This window comes from Strix aluco, chromosome 13 (genome assembly GCF_031877795.1).
Source record: "Strix aluco isolate bStrAlu1 chromosome 13, bStrAlu1.hap1, whole genome shotgun sequence".
NCBI lineage: Eukaryota > Metazoa > Chordata > Aves > Strigiformes > Strigidae > Strix > Strix aluco.
The window spans coordinates 19,203,014-19,227,953 of NC_133943.1; the positions used below are offsets into that span (position 1 = coordinate 19,203,014).

General features: G+C 45.2%; 1 protein-coding gene across 2 annotated transcripts in view; it reads right to left on the reverse strand.

The window, feature by feature from the left end:
• Positions 1-3,064: 3,064 nt before the first annotated feature.
• Positions 3,065-24,940, reverse strand: part of ETF1 (eukaryotic translation termination factor 1) — a 29,414-nt gene continuing 7,538 nt past the window's right edge. For both annotated transcript variants that reach the window (XM_074838464.1, XM_074838463.1), the window contains exons 2-10: positions 15,799-15,974; positions 14,855-14,994; positions 11,348-11,486; positions 10,212-10,402; positions 9,553-9,682; positions 8,653-8,808; positions 8,005-8,069; positions 6,634-6,781; positions 3,065-5,177 (exon numbers count right to left, since the gene is read on the reverse strand). In XM_074838464.1, the coding sequence (XP_074694565.1) occupies positions 5,095-5,177; positions 6,634-6,781; positions 8,005-8,069; positions 8,653-8,808; positions 9,553-9,682; positions 10,212-10,402; positions 11,348-11,486; positions 14,855-14,994; positions 15,799-15,961 (1,215 nt within the window). In that variant the 5' untranslated portion in view covers positions 15,962-15,974 and the 3' untranslated portion in view covers positions 3,065-5,094. The remainder of the gene's footprint in view (positions 5,178-6,633; positions 6,782-8,004; positions 8,070-8,652; positions 8,809-9,552; positions 9,683-10,211; positions 10,403-11,347; positions 11,487-14,854; positions 14,995-15,798; positions 15,975-24,940) is intronic.

Sequence of the window (24,940 nt, forward strand, 5' to 3'; positions counted from 1 at the left end):
AAGTCCTGAAGTCAGAGCACAGGCAACAAAAGCAACAAAGCAGCTGCCTGGGACTCTCCAAGCACGTGGCAGGGAACACCAAGGCAAAGAAACTCAGCTGTGAGGGTCCCGTTGCCAGAGAAAGGTTTTTTGTACCAGTATGGAAACTTGGTGGCCAAATAGATGAAGTAGCTTCTCAGAAAACTCCTGCCCTGGCATTAAAAAGAAGAAACTGTGGGTTAGAAGCTGGTTTTGCCTTACAGCTGCAGAGGTGGTTGGGGTTGAAGGGAATAGTCTGACCCATGACAGCTACCCAGACTTACACACAGCATCCTTCAGGAGCTCCTGCTGCCAGGTCCCAGCTTTTGAAGAGCTGCCACGTCCAGAGCGGCCACCGCTGTGGCTCTGTGGAGAGCAGACCTGCACGCACGGCCCTGCCACCGAGCTACACAGCTAGGGCAGAGCGAAGGGGGAGACATGGGGAGGCAGGGGGAAATGGAGGGGACTGACCCTGAAAGGAGCACAGGGAGAAGAGTAAGGAGCCCGGAGCCATCGCAGTGTAGCGATGGCCACAGACCACCTGCAGAAAGCAGGCCAGGCCAGTGGCTGTGGCTGTGCAGCGATGTCCTACCACCCTCGCAGCACCTTCCCCTTCCGAGCAAGGCAGCGACCAGCCGGGCAGAGCTGGGGCTCGTCCCCCCTTTACCTCTTCACCAGTTCAGCCTCTGAAGTGGCTTAAGGTCACCTCCTCGTCCTGCTCGTTAGCGAGAAGTCAGGATTTGCCCTTTGGTTTATTTAAGCACTGACAAAGACTCAAAAGTGTTGGAAGTGCAATTTTTCACCACTGACTAAAAATAGCCGAGTGAAATTCCAGAGCTGCCTTTCAGCGCCGCCGGCTGTGCTCAGCTTCCCAGGACAATGGCATTTGTAGCCTGCTAGCAACAACAGCGCAGGCCGGGCTCCAGCTCCCGAAATAACAAGTTATAAAGGGCAAATTCTGTCTTTAATTACAGCTATACAGAAAGTAGCGTTTCAAAAGAGCATTATCAGAATATCTGAGCATGCAGCGACAACTTAAAACTGAACTGGGGAATGCAGTAAGAGCAGTACGGATTTACTATACATAAAATAAAAATTCAGCGGGTATTACCGAAAGCGTAAGGCACACGCAGTTGAAGCATTTAGAAGAGTTGAAGCCCTTTGGCACAAGAAAAAAAAAAAAAAAACGCATTCAGACAGCAAGCAGGAGTTGATCATTCACTACAAGCGCTCAGGCACAGCGCTCCCGAGCTGAGCGTGGAGGGCGCAGGCGGGGCAGCGCAGGGATGGCACCTCGGAGTGCACTTTACACCTCTCTGAGATGCACAGAAGCGGCTCCATGCGACATACTGGAAATGACACTTTATTTATTAATTCCAGCTAATCAAGATCAGATCCCTTCTGGGGAAATAATGATTTAGCAGCCCACAGTAGGGCAGGCGTGCAGAAAGCCTTCCTGCCCAGCTTTTGAATACAAACCTGCACCCCCTGATCACCGGTGTCTGAAAGCGCCCGAACTTGGCCCCGCTGAACTCCTCCCAAACGTCACGTCGCAGCAATCCCGTGTGCCAGAGGCAGTCAGGTCTCCTGGCTGAGAGCACGGCAAGGTGATGCTCATGTTTATACGCCAGGAAGAGCCCACCCGATGCTCTGCAGTATTTGATGCGGAAAAAGACCGTAAATCAGAACTTCCAACCACCAAGCAATCCGAGCGCTAACACTGACCCCTGCAACCAGGACAAAAGCAAGCCTGCCACAGAAACTGCTTTCTGAAGGGTTAAAGGGACCCAGGGACCTTATTTTAGCAGCTATAAGGAAGAAAATAGTTTCACCACGTTTCTCTCCCGTGGCCTCATCTTTCTGTAACTGTGAAGTGCCTCTGGGAGCAGTTGCGTGGAGTGTTTGTGCCACTGACAGGCAACTCCGTGGCATCCCTCCACAGCAGCCAGGCGTCACGGCTCCTCCTCTTCCCTTGGAATGCACAGGTGAAAAGCAGAAAACAGGTTTGCTGTTGCTGCCAGTAAAGGGTTAACCGAGAAATATTTCTGTTGTTTTTTTTTTAAAACAGCATACATCCAACATGCCTGGTTACACCAACTAGTGAGACTGCATGAGTAGTTTTCTGCAGCAGCTTCCCCTGTGACATGTGCTGACTGATGGGATTATTTTTTTTTTATATATATATATTTTGTGCTGATCTCAGCTTGATGCTTTTATCTGCCCATGAGCTGAATGGTGATCAGTTTTCTGTACCAGCATGAGATGCATGCTGCAAACTGGTTTTGTGCATCACTTCCATTTCTGCTCCAGCAGAAACATCACAGCTCTGTAACTTGTGCTACCCGGACACCCGGGGAGCGTGGGCCACACTCTGTCACCTGCTACAACTGCAGAGCGAAGACAGGGTGAGCCCGCACACGACGGCAACAGGCGAACAGCCAGGGCACAGGTCCTGCAGCATGAGAAGGTGGATGCTCGGCTTCAGCCAGAGAATCACTGCTGGGCAAGAGCAGCTGGCAGGTGATTTAAAGCAGCCATTAAAATTCCTGCTATTAATGATGTCTTTTACATATCACCTTCCCTTCTCTGCAAAGGTCATCCATACATCTAGCTGTGACAGAGGAGAAGCCAGGGGCAGCAGACCCACGCGGGAAGTACACTCCTGATCTGCACTGGTCCTGCACTAAAAGGTAGGGGGTAGCAAAGGCTTCTTAAAAAAACCCCAGGTGTCCTGTGACTGGAATATTAAAGGCAGGTTTCTGCATCTGCAGGGTATTTGTCAGCTGCCACAGTTGTTCAGAAGACCACCTTAGGGTAACACTCACTGCACAACTTTCTTTGAACGTGGACTGTTGGGTTTTCTACCCCTTCTGAAGTTAAAGATTTTTGCTACAGCTTAAAAGAGCTGTATGATGAAGGAACACGATGTTCAAGCCCAGCTAGGAAACAGTTACCTCAAAACTCAAGTACTGACCTGAAGCTGGCACCAAGCTGAGAATAAGGCAGGTGTTTCCTGGACTAAATAAAATAAATCAGGAGTCCGTACTATATTCTTAAATATGGTTTAATACTCTTCTCCATTTCTGTACATCACAACACCAAGATATCACTGCTTGGGATCTCTCTGCAGAGGCTATATAGTATGCGAAGGCTAGGATTTTTCACCCCCGTTTAACGTGTTTGTATGTGTAAGTGTAATACATATCAGTATATATTGATATACACATCAATATATAATGCAATATATATCACTGAAGAGAACACATTGATTAAAGAAATACAAAAATTTGGCATCATTTCCAAACTTAAATAGTAAAAATAAAAACTACAAAAAGGAGCTGCATACCCTAAAATGTATCATGTGAAACAACAAGCAGTATATTCAAAAATGTAAATTTACATCCAATTTTTCTGGTCTTGTCATGTCACATTAGACCCATTTACAATGGCAAAATCCAGAACACACCACTGTGAAGACCGCAAATGTGCTCAAACCTGGGTTTGTGCAAATCTACGGCAGACCCAGTCACACCTTCGTGAGAGATTCCAGCTTTGATGTGAAAACGACAGCAAAGCCATCTGCCAGGTTATAAACCAGGGTTACAGATTATATTGCTCACAATGACAGTAATTTTGGACCTCAAAGAACAGCGTGGCAGAAATTTTAAGACAAGCTCCCCGTCCATTCAAGTGAAACAGGATTATCGGAAAAATAGGCAGGTATGCAGCTTGGAACAGAAGCTGCTTTTGACCGATGCACCAGGAGTGACAGAGCCAGTGAACTACCAGGCACCGCGATGTCCGGGCGCCCGGAGAACCCAGTAACCCCCCAAAAGAAGCAAGACTTGTGCATTATCTTGTGCCAATGTTCACTTCACCCTCTGCCTGCAAGACCATTTGAAAAACCCTTAGCCATTTCTAGGAGGTTGAAATGCATTCTATATAGGAGGCATGACAAAAAGCTTTCTTGAGTCTTGATGCAACCAGAAGTTTTAACCCATTAAGGGCACATTAGAGTTCAGCATCAGATTTACAGGACACTGGTGAGCCAATACAACGGACTGCCTTAGTGCTGGGAGATGGATGTCCCCAGAGGGTTGTGCCAACATTCAATGTATCAGTATCAAATGCTCCAAATGCACCAGTACTAAGGCTTCAGTCAAGGACTCCAATTCCTAAATATTCCTGTAAAATACCCGCTTCCATTAAAGAACTGTGGGTTCAAATTCACATAATCAAGGAAACCTTACGCAGTCCTAAAGCAAAAAAGAAAAACTTACTGAGGAACAAAACAAAGCAAAGTGTACCTTACTTCACTTAAATCATATGTTTATTTTTGTCAAGACTGAAAAAAAAAAAAATTCCTGAAGGCTGCACTGCTCAAATCCAAATTAAGCCCAAGACTTCAGCAGCATTTTCATTGCAATCAATGAAGTGCATTTCCTAGTTTGTAAGAGCAGTGCTTCTGCAAATAGATTAAAGCACGTTTGGCTGGTAAGCCTCCCCAAACCATCTGAATTTGCAAGCCACACATTACAAGCTAGCACTCTAGGTAAGTGCCTTCTCATTCTTCTGAAGAGAATGAACGGCTCCAATTTCATTACATTTCTTCTTCTGCAGTTTAAGCTGAGAATGCCATGTAAATGGGTCACGTTGCTGCAAAATGCAGCAATTGATTTCTCCAATCAAAGTAAAAAGAAACAAACCAGTAGGATCTTACTTCTATTAATTTTTGAAGGAAGAGGTTTACAGCAGTTAATGTATCATGAAGGTTAAAAAAATCATTTTCATAAAATACAAGAGCAACCAATTTCACCATTGAGTAAAAGTAAAAACTGGGATTCTTTTTAAATTAGTCCAAAGTGGCATATAGGAACTTAGTAGTTTGCTGCTGTACTGACACTATGACAAATCAAAGTGTAGGGTTTTGCTTTTTTAAATCCAATGCTTGTGGATCAAGTTCTGGAAATGTTCCAATTCTAAGGCAGGGATCTGTTGTGTTTTCCACCATGAGTTTGCTCCTTGGGTTGGATGCTGGAGGGGCGAGGCACGTTTTGCCGGACCCAGGTCGACTACCTAGTAGTCATCAAGGTCAAAAAATTCATCGTCTCCTCCTTGGTATTCCATTCCCTGGAAGTCCACTCGGTACCGCAAGATACCTGGTAAAAACAACATGCTTTAGCTTCTTCAAAATTCAAAGAGCTAGAAAGGCATTTTAAACAGTTTACTGAGCCCTGTCTGCATGTCCAGAGTTCCTCAATTAAGTTTTCAGAAGCTGACTTAGCACTTGTACTACAAGTTAGGCTTAAACTGATGGCTGACAGCAGACACACAGCTAAACTGAAACACCACATCCATGTTACAGCCTGATGTAATTTATTGCCAAAAGGAAGTACCACCTACCTGCCAGCATAGGCCAGCTTTCTTCTGGAAAAGCTAGGCCTATTCTAGGAGGACCATATCTCCAAAAAAAAAATACCAGTAACAGATCATTTGTCCTAGTATAACTGCTCAGACAAAGGGCCTATCAGTTAAATTCAGAAGGCAGCTGGCACTGAAGCAGCTTTTACAATGGAGTAAAAGCAGTATTTAGTGGCTGTCTTCTTGGATTCTTCCCACCCCAAACACCAAACTGGGTTTCTGGGAAGCCTTTATCTCTGGAAAAGTTTACTTTGGTGAAGGGTATTCAAGGAGTGTTTCTTTTCAAGTCTACAGGGACTGGAGCATGGTAGCAAAGAGCAATGCAAAGGGGCTGGATCTGGCAGGACAGGAAGGACTCCTGGAATTACAAACCCTGAAAGCTTAGAAACCTGGTGCTCCTTGTGTAGCCAAACAATTTGAGCTTGTTTCACAGAATTTCCTTCTGACTGGTGTTTTCTGGCCCCTAGAAATTCCTCTTTACAACACACTTACTTCCATTTTACATTCATCAACCTCAATACAGCAAGTGGTAACAGTTGGCTTATCAGCCACAGCTTTGCCCTGGCATCCCTAGTCTGGAGAGCACGAGGTGCATGGCAGGTGTATTAGCTCTACCCTGCTAATGACTTTTGTCAAACTGAAGCACATGAGCAATCTGCACTTCTGCCAGACATAGCTGAAACTGGTCAGTCAGCTCAAGAGGACTGAAGGATTTCAGAAGCCTCATTTCTCCATGAACCTGGGCTAAAATTACTTTTATTTTGAAGAGAAGCAGAAGACTGGGGAGCGAAGTACAGGGAAGTTCTGAGAGATGAGTAACAGATATCCAGCTGCTTCAGAAACTAGGCTGGTGTTTGTCATACACCACTTCTACACAGCAGGGCACGGTCTGCCACAAAACAACAACTGTGCAGAGACAGAGTGAAGCAGTTCACAGCCCTTCAGCAGCTGGAAATAAGGACAGTCCACCCTCTGTGCACATAGAAGGACAAAGGGATCTGAGGAACACAGTTGGAAAGCAACAGGTGCCTAACATGCAGCATCATCTTGCTGAATATGGAATGAATTCACCTGGAGATCCCTGATGAACTGGTATCATGACTAATAGCAGTAAGATTAATCCCACTTGTGTTGACATCAGATTATCAAAGCAACCATTGAAGAAGACAAACACATTTCTCTCTTGCAGTTTACCTCCAATTCCTCCAAATCCTTTCACAAATTGGGATCCTTCCTGTGATTTGTCTGTAACAATTTCCAATGTTGCTCCGAATTTCTTGTAGTTGTTTGCAAACCACTCCAGAAGGGGCATACTTTCTATCAGTTCATGTTCCTGGCCAGTCTATGTAGACATTTGAGGGAGGGAAAAAAAAAAAAAGAAAGTTACAGCCACTGCATGTTAAGTACTGAGAAAGTTCATACCAAAAGGTGTCTTTGGCTTAAACATCACCGCTGTCTTTTCAGTCTTAAGACAGAGCCACAAGCCTTCATGCTCCGCAGGCTGGAGCAGCCTGACACACGTGCAGGGTCTGGGTGGTAGCATTCCTGACACATCTGTATCAGACAAGTGCTGGCACAACCAGAAGGCTCCTGGCGCTAAGAAATTTAATACTGACAGGCCTTGTTTTGGACCTCCACACTATGGAAGTTAGTGCAGAAGTGGGAAAGAAAATGCCTTGTTTATTCTTCTGCTCAACTGTCACCTCATGCTACATTGTTAGTTTTCATTTTTTCTTTAGGTTTGCTTTATACCCCACAAACAGTCCATTGCCACTCGTCTAACCAGGCACTGTTTACTCTAGAAAACACTGATCTATGCAAATAGAGAAGCAAAAAGCATAGTTTTATAAGTAGAAGGTCAAGTGATTATTGGCATAGAAACACTACATCGTTGCAGATAACATTGTAAACTTCCCATGCACAGAAGGAATTAGCAGTTACCCCACCAGGAGGGGAAGCAGCTGGAAATAGCTGCCCTGGCAGTCCTAATATGAGACAAAGATGAGCATCCTTTTTGCAAGGGACAGACATTTTTGCCCAGCTTACTCTGCAAAGTAATACAGACTCCCCACCCCGTCGGGGTTTTTTGACCCACACAGGCAAGAAATTCACAGGCAGCGAAAGACAGACCCACATTTTCAATATATCTAGAAGCAAACACTCCCTTGCACTTAAATCCATGTAATAGTTTCTAGCCTCACAGTTGTTTTGTACTGACCAAATCAGTGCACAATAAGCAGGGAGTAAAGTTTTGGGACCTTAGTTTGCATGGTGGCTACCAAACTCTTCTAGTGATGGCTTGATGGTGGTCAAAGACCCCATATTGTCTGTCACTTCAACTCACACAACCTTGGAATTGGCAGCAGGAAAGATTGGAGAAAAGCAAGTACAGAATCCGGAGATTATATTGAAGGTGAACAGGAAGAGCACAGGCTACCATCCTGAAGTAGGTGAGTGCCAGAAAGGTTCATCATGCTCATGTGCTTGCAACAAAGTAAGCTCAGATGTTCAGAATGCTGCACCAATACGCTGAGAATAAATCTACAAGCCCCAAAGCTGAAATACCTCTTTATCTGTGAAATGGGATTTATCCTTCTCTTGCTCTGGTGTCAAATACAGGATCTTCTCCTCTGAGAAGGGAGAAAAAAAAAAAATTAGGTTAGATAAGACTACCAGATGCAGGTTAAAGAGCAAGAGACTGACAAGAGCCAGCAATTACAACACAGAGGGTTTGATCACTGACACTGCCTGTCTTTCTAACTGAAGCTCTATGAAACCAAACAGGGCACACCAGTAGAGAACAACTGTAGTGCCAACACCAGAGAAGGCAGCAGTCCCGCCGTAGGCACACAGTTTGTCTATAGTCAGTAAGAATTGTGTTTCTGGCCATAAGGGTCAAGTCAGTCTCCCCTCTATAACGCACTGGTATCGCATTTATACTTACACAACTGAAAGGCAGGTTTCATGCTAGCTCTGTGACAAACTGCCACCCCAGCACTGCAATTCCTTCTCCGCAGTGGAAGCTTGCTGGTTTCAGACTTTTCCCCCAGAGTAGCTGGGAAGCTGCAAGTTAGTGACCTGCCTACACAACATCCCCTTGAGCAAGTCCTTCAAGATCTACTTAGGGAAGTCCTCCAGGGTAATCTATCCAAGTGAGACGGCTTAGGTGTTAAACCCTCACGGACCTTTCGGTCTCACAGAAGAGCTACCTACCCTCTGTGCCTTGGCAGTGCAGAACGTATCTCATTATATCCAGATTTTCATAGACTATCAGTATCTCTACTGCTCCCATTTCCAAAGCTTTTAGTGTATCTTCAACGCCAAAACAGTACTTCCCCGTGTCCTGACTGATTTCATCGAAGTATCGTCCTGCAGCCAGAATACAAAGAAAGAGATTGTCAAGAACACTGATCATGCCACACAGATTTTTAACAAGCCTGATTTGAATGCAAGAAACTGGAAAAGGAGACTGAAATGCTGCTGAAGCCAGCAAGGGATATAACATGTCAAAGCATGTAATTTAGAACATTCATTGGCAGACGGTCAACTCCAAACACTGCCCCACCATGAATCTACTCCACTGAAAGGCTTACCTCTGCTGTGAAACTATCAATTGGACTAATCCACCAGCAGGCACTATTTAACTTCACTCTTTTCAGTGTAAGTAGCTACTGTTACTATTGCCCTCTTGTGCTTTCAAATTAGCAACTTTTGTCTGCTGACAGTTTCTACTGTCACCTTAAAACAAAATAAATCTTAACTCTCACCTTACTGAAGATGCAATCTGAGATGTTCTTTCCCCTCCCACCCAAATGTCACCAGAAGGCCTGAAACTAAGGCAATCTCTGATGAAAAGACAGAGAAGATCTGAGAAGTTGGGTAGAGAAAAAAAAAACAAAACCAAAACACCCTACTGCTTAAAGTCTCATTAAGTCCTGCAGCGTTTGAGAAGGTGTCCAGAAAGAATCAGTACTAGTCATGCTCTGCTCAACTTGAAAAGCATTGTGCGCTGCCTCAGCCCTGCAAAGGCACTACCAGGAGGTCTCAAGCAAGATCAGCACATTCAGTCAGGCATATCTGGCTCAGGAGAAGGCTGAGCATGTAGCCACATACCTATTAGTTTCTTCTCTTGAATGAATTTCACATTGGAGAGGACCTCAGTTGACAACTCAATTGCTTGATTGAATCCATTTTCTCCTCCATATGAAATGTCAACTAGTTTAAGCACTTTGGATTGCAACCGCTAAACAAGAAAAAGAGGAGACATGAAAAAGAGTCTATTACACAGCAGTGCCATAAGACTACTTCATAATACCACAAGAGTAAGTACCTGGCAAGAGTCACAGCATTAATCTATTTTGCTTCACTTCAAGCAGAGGTTCTGAGTCAGAGGGACCTCAGAATGCTTAATATTGAAGTACAATTTTCAGGCAACAAGGCCAGAGAGATTAGGTTTAGTGGAGTTTAATTCCAATAAAGCTTCTACCTTAGATTTGGGAACACAAAGAACATGAACACTGGTTCCAAACCAGGGAGGACAGATTTCTTATTAGCACTGTTACTGAGAAAAGGAGATCTTACCTCCCTGAAGGAGGTATTAGGAAAGGGAGAACTCTCTAGGACGCATCAGATTTTTAGTTTTGATCAAATCACTTAAGACACCAAAGCTACATTCCTCCCGAGATGCATCTTATACCAGAGCTACTGCTAATGCCACCACGTTACTACTGACAGCTTAAACATTTCTGCTTTGTTCAGAAAAGGCCGCTCACCTGATCAAACATGTCAGATTGACTTAATTCAGTTTTGAAGTCAGCTGATCCAGCTAAAACGAGACCAGCCACGTTCACCTTGTCGCCAGAAATGAACAGTTGCACAGCCGTCTCTGCTACCTTCCTTACATAGTTGTGTCGTTTTTCCATTCTCAAACGAGCAAAACGCAAGGCAGACTGACCTCCTCTACCTTTACGAGAGAACAGATGTGAGGTAGCAATTTGGAAGTAATTTCATTTCAGGAAGATTATTAGTACACGGTCCCAACTGGGCCCTGAATAACTGAAGCCAAGGGCAGATGCAGCCTTTGGAATTAGTTTCCCACAAGCAGAGCCGGGGGCACTCATTGAAACAGTAAGTGAATAAAGAGGGTTCATTCACAGCAAGGGATTTTTTTCCATGTATCCCACAGAGCAAAATATGTTGAGGATTTTTTTCTTTTTATATAGACTTGCAACTCTCTGTAGAAACCTTAAACATCTGTGCACGTTTTCTATGTCCTGTACCTTCATTAAAAACTATTTCCTTTGTTACACTGCCTCACATACTTCCCTTGCTGGTGCAATGCATCCCAGCAGTCTCTGCTGCAGAAGCTTACTGGGGGAGACATTTCTATTTCATTTTGTCCCATTTTAATCTACAGAGAAGGATGGTAAACCAGGAGTAGCTAACAGACAATTTGCTGAATTCATCAGTGGCTCACTGCAATACAGCATCATATAATGGACCGAGAATTGTGCTTGCTCCATTAGACTTCTGTGCTTCTTGCAAGGAACAGCTTCTTGCTTTTCACTGTGGTTTGCACACAACACCGTCAGATGCAAACTTTAATAGATGCTACACCAAGTAGTATTACAACTTGTGCTAGTAATATTTAGTTAAGACTGTCCCAAAACCAAGCAAAGAGTCACATGCATCAAAAAAATAAGAGCCACTTTAAGAAGACCAACTGCACATTACTGTGATTCATTCATTTTGATAGAAGGCTCAGACCAGAGGCTTTGCTGTCAGATTGCAGGGGAGCAAAGAACTGAGCAGAGCTGAACACCTACAGGCCAAGTTCCTTGCTTCTACCCTCACATCCCACCCCACAATATTCTGCTGCAAACAGTCTAGAGACAGACTAGTGCACTACCATGCTTCTTTGGAAGATCCACAGTGAATTTGTGCAGGACTTCTCTTGTGTTTCCTTGAAGAGTTCCAAAGAGTGCACCGCTACCATCTATTACAATAAAGCCAAACTTGCTGTCGTCGGAAAGCAGCGCCGTAAGAGCCTGGAACAGAAGATGATGTTGTCAGCAGTAAGCACTGGTTCATTAAGGACCCTGGTTCAGAAAGGCTAGCAGACACAACACACTTCAATAAATCTTAGTTCCATAGCTGGTCACTGCTATTTTTACAAACACACTAGGGGAAGAACAGCAGATTCAGTTGAGACTACCCCTGATTACTATCTCACACAATGCTGCCAAGAGCAGAAAGAAAACGAATGTTTAAGCTTGGTAACTATTTTCACAGCACTACCAGTTCATCATCCGACATCACAGGCAGGTCTAACAGCAAAGCCCTGAAGATCGGCTCCGGAAAGTGTTACGTGAAACAGATTACACCTCTACGAGGCTGCATCACCTCTCTGGTTGGCAAAACTGGAAGACTAATTTTCCTAGCATTCCAGCCAGGAAAGCAGAACTTGCTTAGTTCACTGATTGGGCTATTTTTCAGTTCAGTTTTATGCTACAAAGCACTGATACAGACTTCCAACCTGCCAACTACCACAAATACTGGTTAGCTGCACCTGCTAACCAGTATATTCCCAAAGTATATATATATATTTATACTAACCAGTACATTCCCAAAGTATATATATATATTTATACTAACCAGTACATTCCCAAGGTAAAACGATGAAATCTATAGTGGCTATGACAAATTCAGCCTTACCAAGCAGAATAAAGTAACAGCAGCAACAATTGCAATAATGGTCCTGTGCATAACTGGCTATAGAGAAGACAGCCATTGCATTTGCTGGAAAATGGAAGTTATCCTTCAATTTTCCTCCCTTTAAAGCAGACAGCTAAATTCATCCTGTGAGGTCATTTAAGTTGACTAACAACTGAAGCACTGCTTAGTATCAGGGCTTTTGAGTTACTTTTATCCAATTTCCTGCCCAGCCCTGGTTCTGGTGGTGTGGGACATCCACAAGTACCCAAACTCTACACTCCTTTGTCGAGGGAATCTGTCAGCCTGAGCAGGTAGGCACATTCAGCACACACATACTTCTGTTCACTTATACATGCCCAATAAACATAATAGCAAGGATCTGGCTGGCAAAACCACATCAGCAGGATGGAGAGTTTGTTAAATTCCAGATCGTTGTAAGTCACCAGTTTAATACTGGAAGAGTGATGGTGTTGGTTTACTGCACGGGACATTTAACTGCCCGCATGCCTGCCAGCTTGATTATTGGGCTGAATGGAAAGAATAAAAACCATCAGTCATCTTTATCCAAAATCCACACAACCAAGTCCACAGCTTTCAAGCTTAAAAGAAACAGACACTAAGGTTTAATGGAATCTACTGGCCAAAATAAATATTCTGTATTAATTCCTCAGCAGTGGTATGAATGAGAGGAGGAAGTGGCATACTACACTGCAATCTATTTAACTGGGACAGAGCCAAGCAAATCGTGTGACTGGAATGAATGCTCCAGCCAAGGTATCAAAATAAGTCATTGCAAATCCTACCCTTCAGACACACATCAGGGTTCACAACCCTCTTGGGAAGTTACTTCAGTTTCACACAGGCAATAAAATATCTAGAGGAAATCTTATCAGATACTCTTGGCAGACAGCAGATGACTACAGCTCTGATGTTCTTGATTCCCTCTTATTTTAATAAAGTATCCAATCATCAGTGAATTCCTTCAGTTTCCCCTTCATTAGTTCTGGGTCAGCAATTCCACTGCCTGACCTATCAAGCACAAAAAAGGGACTATTGCTTTTATTTTGTTCCTTCAGCCTGGGTTGAGTTTCCTCTTTGAAGCTTCAGCCTGAAGGTGAAGATCACATCCTTTTTCTGCTCCTTGACATGCCCTCACTTTCATAGCAAACCTGTTGACGTACCGAGCCAGCTGCCCTAGCTGTTGAGTTCTAGTTGCATCATGTGGGGAACCACTGGGTTAAAAGCACAGGTCTACAACCAAATGAGGCAGATAGACAAGACTTCAGTGCTAGCATCATCTGGTTGCTCAAGTTGGTATACAGTAGGCTTTTGCAGCTAGATTTGATTCTGCAGTGCAGACAATACCAAGTAAAATAATCACATACTCAAAAGACACAGGAGAGCAAACAGCCCATGGAGGAAGGTGCTGTTAGTAATCACATCGTCGGTAGCAGCAATTACCACAAATTCCTCTCAAGTCACTGCCACTCTCTTGCTGAGCAATGCTACACACCAGCAAGGGTGTATTTCCAGCTGTCTCCTGGGAACAGCCCACTGGGCAGCACCTACTTCTTTTTGTACTGAATCAGTGCCCTGAGGCAGTGGCTGCAGCCAAGACCAAATGAATCACTTTCCTGACAGGGCAGAAGGCAACCCACCACTGTCCACCCTCTGCCAACAACTGCAGGGACAAACATCTCCCCTGGCTTTGCGCCTCTGGCTCTCTCCTGAAATCTCTCATTTACCTCTTGCTTTCAGTTGCCTATGGACGTGTGGGCTCAGCAGAACTCAAGAGCTGTTACCTGTGCACAGCTTTGTTACTCCTGGTAGCTCAAAGATGTATTGGGATTTCATCCTTGGTGGGGAGACAGAATAATAGGGATGCACCTCACCTGGGCAACAAGAATACCTTTCCCTTCTGTACTCCTCCCACCCTTTGAAACCCAGTCATGAAACCCAAGCAAACAAGCAGCACTACACCACTGAAGGGCCTCTCGAGCCCATGTCATACAGGTTTGAGGTCAGGCAATTAAGCCTCAGTCCACATATTTATTGTGGTGAACACCATGGACGTGAAAGGCAGTCAGTCATCTACTACAAATGGAGACCTCTGCAACTGCCAACAGGGCCAGAACAGACTTAGATGCAATAAACTTTGTGCAGTCAAGACTAGAGTAATTCACATTAAATATGCCTCAAACCATTCATTTAACTAAGATAAGCAGATGTTGGATAAAAATAATCCCACTTTACCACAGAGAGATTAGGCACATGCCAGTTCTTCATCAAGGGTCTCAATTAACACATCTGCTATCAAGACTGGCAACACCAACATTATCTTGACATGGCTTGGAGTAAGATCTATGGGCCTCTAAGGTTAAGAAAAAAAAAAGCCTGCCTCCAGTTACAGAGAAAAGTTTATGCCTGTGGGTTACACAAACTCAGCAGCTACTAGCTGGGCCATAAAGTCAGCTGTAGTAGAAGCTGGAGAGTATCTCAGCTCCTTTCAGCAAATATCACACATTTCTGAATAGCAGCCAGTCACAAGCCATCCAGTGGCTTCACCAGCAGGATGGCTTAATTAAAGCCTGCTGTTCTACAGACTGTGGACTCAAGCTCACCAAGGACTGTTCCAGTGAGTCTGGCAAAGCAGTCTGATGTTGACTACTGCAAGACCAGCAGGCAATAGGAGACTTCTTACCTCTGTGTGGAATTTGTTGTCACACAAATACAACGATGTATTGATTGGTTTGAAAGGTTCAAAGTCAATGTTGACTTTCTTCTCTTTTCCTTCTTCTGTCACAATTGTTCCACAGTAAACAACCAGACCATTTGGAGGTACTATAAAGGACACAATGCATTTTTAGATCACTAAGAAATATTGCAAGCTGTACCCACCAAGAACTAACTACTAGGCCTTTAGACTTAAGACAGAGTTGAAATTGAAGTTCCCAAGTTCTTTACTTTCCATTTCCCCCACCTCATTCCCTCCCAGAGCTCTACAATGGAAAACAAACTATCTTAGTGCACATATACTGAACAGCTTGGAGCAGGAAGCTAAAGGTAACACTGATGGAAAGACCTGCATCAAAGCTGCAAGAACATGTACCTGTCTGTTAAATCCATGAGCTTGCAAGCTCAGAGAATCCAGAAAAAGGCTGAACACCCCTGTGAAGTGTTTCTAGTTCTTATACAGCAATTTATAGACTGATCATCTCAATAAAGGCCACTTGTCAGTGTAAAGAGAGTGCCAATGAACTCTTTTCCAGTACTCATTTTAGATGTCCTGGGTCCATTCCCTCCCAAAATGATGACAGCTGCATAGTGGCATGCATAAGGCATACATAAGTTTCTGCTTGATGGAAAACCACTAGTGGAATAGCTCTTAAGGCTGGCCAAGGTAAGGAGAGTCAGCACTGCTAAGAACAGAATCATGAGCCCACCTATTAAAGACAAGGACCATCTTACTATGCTAGTCCCCAGCTTTACCCCTGAAGTAGCCATCGACAGGCAACGTACCTGGAATATCAGCGCAAAACAGCACAGGCCAACAGATTTGATTAGCAGAAAACTGCATAATGCAGGAACTTAAGGCTGCTTCCAAGTAAGGGAAGTTTGCCAGCATCCATACAAGCTAGAAGTTACCTTTGTTATAGAGTTTCAGTCTTTGCTGTACAGATGTAATGGCTCCCAGTACTGAAAGGCGATTCACTCGAGACTTAATGTTGGAGGCGGTGCCAAATTCATCCGCTAACATTTTTGCCACTCGCGAAATCTGGTCTTTGGGGGGAATGATCAACGATATCATGCTGGTACCATTGCTGAGAAAGGAAAAAAAGAGGGGTTGTGAGCAGCCACCAGCCAAAGCAACAAGTGTATTCATACCATATTCCATGCACACAGCTGTCTCTCCTCCCTCCCCCCCAAGGATACTTCATTTCACTGTTACCAGTGTAATTCCCCTTCTGCTGGACAATAATGGGAGAGAAAACAAAACAAAACCAGCTCTTCAGAGGATTTGACTCCATAACCAGGTGCTCAGCTTAGCCATTACCAACCAAGTCCTCCAAAAGCTGCTCATTTAACCTGGGATACTACTCTGGAAAAAAAAAAAAACATGAGTACTGGCTAAGGGCTGCAAGCTAAAGGCACATAACCAGTCCCCAGCAGATATTATTTAAAACAATGCAGCCACATACTTTAAGGACATTTTTAAGCCCATTCCATTTGTTCGCAGACAGCTGGAGCACTAATAAGCCCAAGTACTATTTTAACACTTTGTTCTCCCCCGATTAATACAGAAAACTGAACTGGAAGGATCCTTTTGTAGCAGTTAGCCTTTTCTGATTTCCCACTAGCACTCTGCTTTATAGAGAAGCTCAGCAACTCTGACAGCTGCTTTAAATAAAGTGTGCTTAAGCACACGACTGCTAGTTCAGAAGCACCAACCCCAGGCACAGAGTCAGGAGATAAGACCCCACAAATCACAGAACTAGCTGAAATGAAATGAAAAAAGTAAGTTTGATACTCGGGTTTTTTTTTTTTTTCCTATGGCTTTGGGGTGGATCCTGCAGAGGTCTTAATCCTCAGAGAAGCCTCATGGTTCAAATCCATCGAAAGCCAAAATGAAAATCAGGGAAGTTCCTGTCTGCCTTCCAGCAGGTACCTCCCATTTGCCACTGAAGTATCCCAGATGTCTGAAGTGGTGCTTCTGCATTGTCTCAAATTTAACCCAAACGTCATATTTCACATTAGAGTAATGGCATAAAAATCAAATACCTCATCATGTCCTCTAGCCCTCTCAAGGGCAAACTAGCTAAGCTCTGTGAAAAAACCTCTACTGAGGATTCTGAGTCAGAGAACCAACAAAGTGCTTTTCAGCCATAAAAAAAATGGGTTTTGCTCTTTTACATTTCTTACGGTAGGAAAAGACTAACACAGTACCTGCCTGCTGCTGTTTCAGATTGTCATGCACTAGCATCCTGACTGAAGTGTTTGGGCTACAGAGACAGCAGGGAAGTGCTTTAAAAAGCATCACTTCATTAGCCTCTTTACAAAAGTTGTACAGCCCTCTTCCAAAGATCTTCAATTCAGGCCAAGTTGAAACAGATGCTGGTAGGTCAAATAAGTCTCTGACCTTAAAGACAACTAATTGGTTTTAATATCCAAGATCCCCATACACACTAATCAAGAAAGTTGCAAAGAGACACTTGCACGCATTTATTCCCAGAAGAAGCTTTGAGCCATGCTGACAGCTATCAGACTTCCAGGTCACACCAGCCAAGAATACTCCATATACCACTCAATTAAAGCTGTTAGCTACCCCAGTGAATGCTACAAGCCTTAGGGGAGATATAATGGCCTATCATTCCCAGCAGGCTCCTTTGAGTAAGAGGCTGATCAGAATGAAAGCAACTCTTCCCGACTTTTCTGAAAGTAGCACTCTTAAGGCAAGCTCACACAGTTCATTTCTTCCTCTGAAAGAAGAGATTCGCAGACAGCCCAGAGATTAGAAAGCTCTGCACATCACACCTAACTTGCTGCACAAACTAAGGGCATCGCGATGTGGCAGGTGGGAGATGGGACCGTTATGTCCCTTGGGCACTCCATGGCTCTCCTGCTAGGAAGATATTTCACACCATTTTCCTGTATGGAGGACAGAGGGGAAAGAGGAGAGAGCGAGCTAGGGGAGCAGGTGGGAATAGCAAGGAGGAAGACTGGGTGTGCCTTCCCAAGACCAATTCTTCAGTAAAAAAGCACCTGTAAAGATACCTTCAGTTTTCAAATGCAAGCCACCCCTCAAATCCCAGCCCCTGGCCTCGCATTGTGTTCCACTGTCACAGAAACACTGGCATTAGCAGAGCCACTGGCCAGAACACAGCTCTGCGTACTGTGAGCCGGCCAGATTGTACCAAACCCACACCTCGAAGGGGCCACCGTAACTGGTGATTATTTATATTACACACAGCATCTTATCTGTAAGGTAGTCACCTGTGTCAGTTGAGTCACTGTTCCTTAGGGACACCCTGCCCAAAGCACCCTACCCAAGGTAATACAGTGGACTTTTCACAAGCCCTCATGATTTATTACTTCAAACAAATAAATAAAAAGGATGTCTTAGATGATGCATTCTCCCAGCTTAAGTCTCAAACTAGTTTAACACAGCACAGTACTGTGCTTGGTCCAAGCCTTCAGCAAATCCAGCCTGGATTTAGATCCAAAAACACCTTCCATTACCAACACCAAGTGCATTTCTTGGATTCGACGTGCTTTCGCCACTATTTACTCAGCCAAAGCTATTTCAGGCACTAACCAATCCCTGCAGAATCCAGCAAATTAGCAGGCGTGCAGCTTGCCACGGGAGCAGCGGCAGCCAGAGCACCTCACGGCATCCCAGGCGCCTGGAGTGCGAGGACTCAGCCAGCTTGTCACCCCATGTCTCCGCTTGTCACCCCGTGTCCCCAGGCCCCCAGCACCCCAGGGGGGCACAGCCCCTGCCAGCATGCTGCTGCTGCCACCGCCTGCTGGGTACAGCTAAGCCACCCAACCAAGCAGTTAATTAGGCAGCCAGCTAATTAAAGGTAACAGTCAGCACCCCCTGCTCATCTCCCTTTTCCTTAAACAAGCACACAGTCAGGATCTGATCACTAAATTAGATCATGTCCCAGAGAGGGCGAGACCAACAAGACAGCAGCTGAAGCAGATCTGCACACGAGTGACCAGGATGGCTGCAGAACTCCCTCACACACCACTAAGACCTTGTTATCCTACTGCAGAAGAGTGGTTTTCCCCTCTCAAAGCAAGTTTGTACCTGTATGAGACCTTACTGCAAGATGGCAAGGTCTAAAAAAAAAAAACCAAAAACCTGTGGTTGCATCTGCTAAATTCACCACAATGAGAGAAAATGTAGCAAAGAGTTTCTAAAAAACTTGCTGTTCAACAACACCTAGAAAAAAGTAGGTTATTCTGCATAGTAATACATTTTCTAGGTTTCCTATCTGTCTTCTCAGCCACTGTGCCTGAAGAAGACGACAGGTATTTCTGCAAAATCCATGCCTCCTCCTCCGCAGCTGCGAGATGAGCTGCACACCAGGTTCTAGAGTGCATTTACTCTGGGAAGGAGATACAGGAAATCATGCTGACAACCACCTCCCGAAAGGGGCCTTTCCAAACAGCAGAGCTCTAAAACCAACAGGCTCTGCTGTGCATGAAGCACACGGGACATTTGCTGCCTGGCAGGCCATTGCCAGCCACGAATCCCCTGGTGAGCACACTGCCAGACAGAACTTCATTACAGAATTATTACAGCGAACAATTAAGTAATCAATCTACATTAAGGGCAGTGCTCACACTGGCAGCTCGAGATCGAAGGTGCAATGAGCTGGTTCTTCCCTGTATCATCCCCAACACTCCTGCAGGAAGGATGGACCCGAAGCACTCCAGATTATATTCTGCTCAGCAGGATCTCGACTTCAAAATACAGTATTGCTAAGAGGCTTCCCCCCCTGGTTTTACTGCACCCAAGACAAATTACACTACATCAGCTGGAAGCTAATGCTTTCAGACTGAGCTGAGCCAGGAAGTTTTAAGCAGCTCGAGACAGTTGCTGTCCCTATTCTGGGCGAAGGAGCGCCAGCACAGCAGCCAAAGAGCTGCCATTGTAATGCAAGTACGTGCATCAAGACCCAAAGCTCCAAGATGTTTGCTTTGTAAGAAGCCTTGTAAGAAACCAGAATCCTGGACCACAGGACAGCACAACATGTGCCACTGCATAAGAGACTGCAGAGGAGAAAACAATTAAGAGCATTAAGGGCACCTGTCCACACACTATAAAGAAACAAGGGGGCAATTAAGTGCCAACTTCTGGAAAGGTAGAAACACTTCACTGTCTGGGTACTATGGTTACTACTCACACTGTGCCAGCCCTGCCAGTAATTGGCAATTAGCTCAGATTTAGCACAGCCTGGAAGGTACCAGCATTAGGTAACTCCAGGACAGATGATGATGATCAGGGCTTCAACTTTGCTCCTAAACCACTGCAGGTGGGCTCCAACCCTACTCCTACAACCAGCCAGAGCACTGTTGGGGAGAAAGGGGGAAGCAAAACCAAACACATTTTGCTCTCTCAAGACAGCAAGTTCTTTAGAAAATTGAGGTTTGTGGATAGGACAGACTGTTCTATTATTAAAACTTCAATGTTACTACAATTTTAATTTCAGACAACTGTACCACAAAATAAACAGCTTTCCCAGTCAGAGAGGCTCGAGAGCAAATGTTAACAAGTTATCACAGCAAGTGGCTGCGTGTGCAGTGCTGAATCATCACTAACCTAGCCCTGAAAAGCTGAAGGGGAAAGTTTTGCCAATATTCTTGCAAGTAGGTACTACGGCAGCCCAAGCAGCTCATTTTCCCTGCAAGATCTTCCTGCACTGCCTAAGATGTATCACCCAACAGGATCTCACCACGCCTTACAACAGCTGTGGTACTGCAGACCAGGAAGAGAACCGCTGGGTTCTTCCCAGATGCAAGAGCAGGGATTTCACAGGAGACGCTTCCACCCGCTGGATTGCTGTGCAGAGTCCCAAGCCGTGTTTGACACCAGGAGTGGTGTCCACTGCCTACGCGGTTTATGGTTCAGCATGAGGAAGTCACCACAACAGAAGGCAAGTGCACAAAGCGAGCAGTGTATCACATTTGAAATAAGCTGCCAAGTACACCCCATGGATGGTTTTCATTACAGCGGGCAGTTGAGCCTCCTGTTCCGGGTGGCCATCTTCAACTACAGGGATTTGGTTTCTATTCTTTTGCCTGTCAGAAGGAACAGCTGAGCAGATCCTTACACTTTCAGCTGAAACTAGAAACTGGTCTCGTGGTTTTCTGAAAGACTCCTACCATCTTACACAGCATTATGTCAGTAAAATGGCTACCTGCATGGCCACATACCACGCAAAAACCAAACCAGCAAGCACCAACTATAGCTACCCTCGACTTGGCAGACAAGAGCAATCCCAACCAGAAGTCTGAGGAGGAACAGTCACTCAACCTGTCCCCTGGAATTCGGGATATGCGCTGGCAAGGGAGAGCATTAATTTAACAGACATGCTATATAAATAGCAGTTACTGGCCTATCCTGTGGTATCAGAGGAGACTTGACAAACAGCAGCTGAGCCGTAGTTGTTCCACACTGAAACATTTCACACTAATGGCACACTGTAATGTGGAGATACAGAGGCAAGGAAGATCAGCCACTCTCTATGACTCAAAATGAGCTTATTTTTACAGGGCACTAGCTTCCGGAGTGTCCTGCTTTCCCCAAGAACCAAGAGCAGCACGAGGCCTGTGTGCGACTGCCAGGAGCATGGAACAAACAGCTTTCAGATAATCTGATCTTAACCACATACCACACAGCTAGGAAGCTTTCTATGAAATAACTGTTACCACATACTGCTTCAAGCGATGTTACCTTCCCAGCATAACATCTGTTGGTCTCCATCCAAGCGCACTGCTGATCGCTAGGCAGGCATCACACGTACCAAGGAGCCCAAGCTGCCTGGACAGCCAAGACTACTGCAGTTATATGATATCTAGACCAGTTCCATCATGGACACATCCACGGTCAGGTGCAAGATGGACACCAGCAGTATCTATGTAATCCAAAGCAGAACTTCACCAGCTACAAACCACAGGTCCAAGAGAAGAGAGCTACTTCTGAACAAATACCCATAAAGCGCTGCAGGCATATGATACTTCAGCAAAGGACTAAGTTGAGAGCAGAGTCCACACAAGCAGTGATGTAAGTAAAGAATATTTGATGGTTTTTTGATCCTGTATCTGAGCAGAGATGTTGAATGAAGTGCTATAAAAAGTAAGTGTCCTTTGGTATCGGCAAGTACAAAATTGCTGGTTTGGGTTCTCTTACAACACACAGGCCATTAGATACTCCCTATTCATAAAAGCCCTGTATGCAACAGTGCTGACCTTGCCGTAGGGAAGTTCTAAGCATATGCTCTTACAACGTACGAATTATGGCTGTGAAGTACATAAACAGGTCATAGCTGTGCCCTTCAAAGGCTCAATGTCTTTTAAGAAGACAAATCCTTAATCAAATATGAAGTGAATGCCAAATCTAGAGACACAACAGCAGATGCAAAAGCTACATAACTTTTCCTGGAAATCCTGCCAGCCTGCTAGGAAAGAGCAGAGACAATCTTTAAGAGTCTCAGATCCCTTCAGTGCTTCAGAAGCAATGTCATCTGGAAGCTTACCCAAAGACTGCATTGCCTGTGAATGCTTTGCAACAAACACAGCCAACATGCCTCAATCTATTTGCTGCTTGGGAAGCAACAGTTTTTTGTGATGTCTCCATCAGAAATAGATGGAATCCCTCTACCCATTCAGATGATGGGCTCAAAGCACAGCTCAAGGAGGAGACAAGTGCTGCACAGACACCTTGACAGAACACAACACTGGTTAGCTGACAATGGGACCTACCATTGAAGTTTAACGTAAAATTGGGTTGAAATGATGCTGCTGGCAGTACTTTTTACAGCATCATTTCAGCAAGAACCTCACAACCACCACCTCAGAGGCATTCTGCATTTCACCACAGCATACATCTGGATCATCTACTAAAAGGCAACATCGATACAAGTTGTTCCTCAAAGGTTTCCAGGTCATCCAAAGAAGGGTACAAAGGTAAAGAGACCAGTTCCCAAACAAATGTAAGGCAGGGATGATCTCTCTGGATCCAGTGCCACCTCAGAAGCACAGAAAAAGCACAAGATGGGGGCAGAGCGGATAAGAGGGGAGGATCACAGAGCCAGGAGACCAAGCAATTCTTTCCTCAAGAGTACTTTTCAGCATAAGCATTAATTGGAGAAAACAAGCCCCTTCCCCCGAGTCACAGAAACACTCCAGATAGCTAATTCCCCTGTCAGTCTTTGAATGCCACCTGTACCCTGGACAAAGAAAATCACTTAGCTGCACAGCATGAGGCCATGCAGCTATTGCCACCACGGCTCACACAATGTCAAGCTCTCAGGCTGGAGTTCTGTCCCAGAGCCCTAGACAGGAATCTTGTATATCATCTTCCTGTAATGCTGGCAAATGAGATACAAAAGGCACCTTGTGTAACCAGAAACAGCTTGACCGCAGACATTAAGACTGTCCTGAAAAGGCATTTTGCCCTCTTACCCTAACCCACTGACCTTCTCAAAGAGGAAAAGCCCCCAGATGCCAAGCAAGCTTACCAAGTGCAAGCTAGGGAGCTAAGCACCAAGCCAGAACCCACCCTGGAGAAGAGAAGTGAGACTGCTTTACCCAGTGCACCCCCTGCTTCAGCAGCAAGGAAGGGTTTCCCACAGGGAGGCAGCAAATGGCTGCTTCAGCAAAGGAGCAGAGGCAAGACTGGCTAGTGTCTCACCAAGGGTCAGGCAAGGTAGTGCTTTCCCCCCCTCAGCAGTCACTGGCCCACTGCCAGGATCTGCCTCCTGAGCTCAGCATGCATCACTCCCCAGGGACAGAGAGGAGGTGAGAGAAGAATCAGGTCACAGACCTCTATTGCTCCACATAGCAGAGGATTTGGCCAGGTATCACGTGTCCGAAGGCTGCACAGGTAGCAGGTAACAGTGAGCCCTTGCCCATCGGTCCAGCACGTGCTACCTGCACAGAGCTCCACATAAGCAGCTCCATGCTTCCTCCCATCCCCAACTGGAGCCAGCTCCGACACTGCGGATGCTGCTCGGGCAACCGCCAGCACCCAGATCTCCAATCAGTTCTACAGCTCCAGGAGCAGATCCTGACTTCATCCCATATTGCCAAAGAGCACTGAATCAGCACGAGTGGATGCTGCACACCCCACGGGGAAGGTGAATCAATGCCAGTCTGAAATCCTTGGATCAAAGGCAACACATCACAAAACATAATTGCATAGGCATGTTTTGAATAGGCCTTATTGGCTGCATCTGACCTCATGCAGAAAGCCCGGATGCCCAATTACTGGTAAGTGGAACAGACATTTCTGCACTTCAGACATTTCTGACTCACTGGGAGGCTCGGTTTTGCCACAGCTCCCCAGCTCTCCCTCCTCCCTCTCCAATTATTAATGCTCCAAGTTTAAAAGACTTGTTGCATTATGCTAATGGGCCAGTTGGGTACAAGATGTACACTGAGGGACTGAAGCAACAAATCCAGATTTGCTTGTTAAGATGTTAATGCCTCAGAGCTACGTGGGAATAGGGAGCTAACGGCGGGGGGGGGTGGTGGGGGGTGGAATCCAGTTGCCACAAAGCCAAAAAAGTCTGTCCTCTTTTGAGGTGCTCATTCCCATCTTCTACCACGTCATTCGTCTTCAGCAGTCAGGGGCTCATTCATTAGCTCTATGTGAATGATGATCTGTGTATGAATCACACTGTTCGCTAATGATTCACGCAGTTGTAAAAGAGGGTATCAGGCTGCCGAGCTACCAAGGGCTATAAAACACTTACTAGAGTTCTTGTCTGACACGTAACTGTTGTCCCTGATCAGGTTATTTTCTGCCACTTGCTAGCATGTACTCTCAAAACAGTACTTCCTGATTGTTGCTATAATTCAAAAGGAACAGGTAGAGCAGGCAGATGAAAAAGCCCAGGAAATGTTTTACAACAATTAGACAGGGGCAACCAGCAGATTGCCAACAACCCTTTGGACACTCTCCCCAGCTCCAGCTGCCTTCTCGCCTGGCACAGGGAGAGGGCAGCTCTCTCAGACCACCCACCCTCGACACCGCCAAAACACAAGCTCTTAAGAG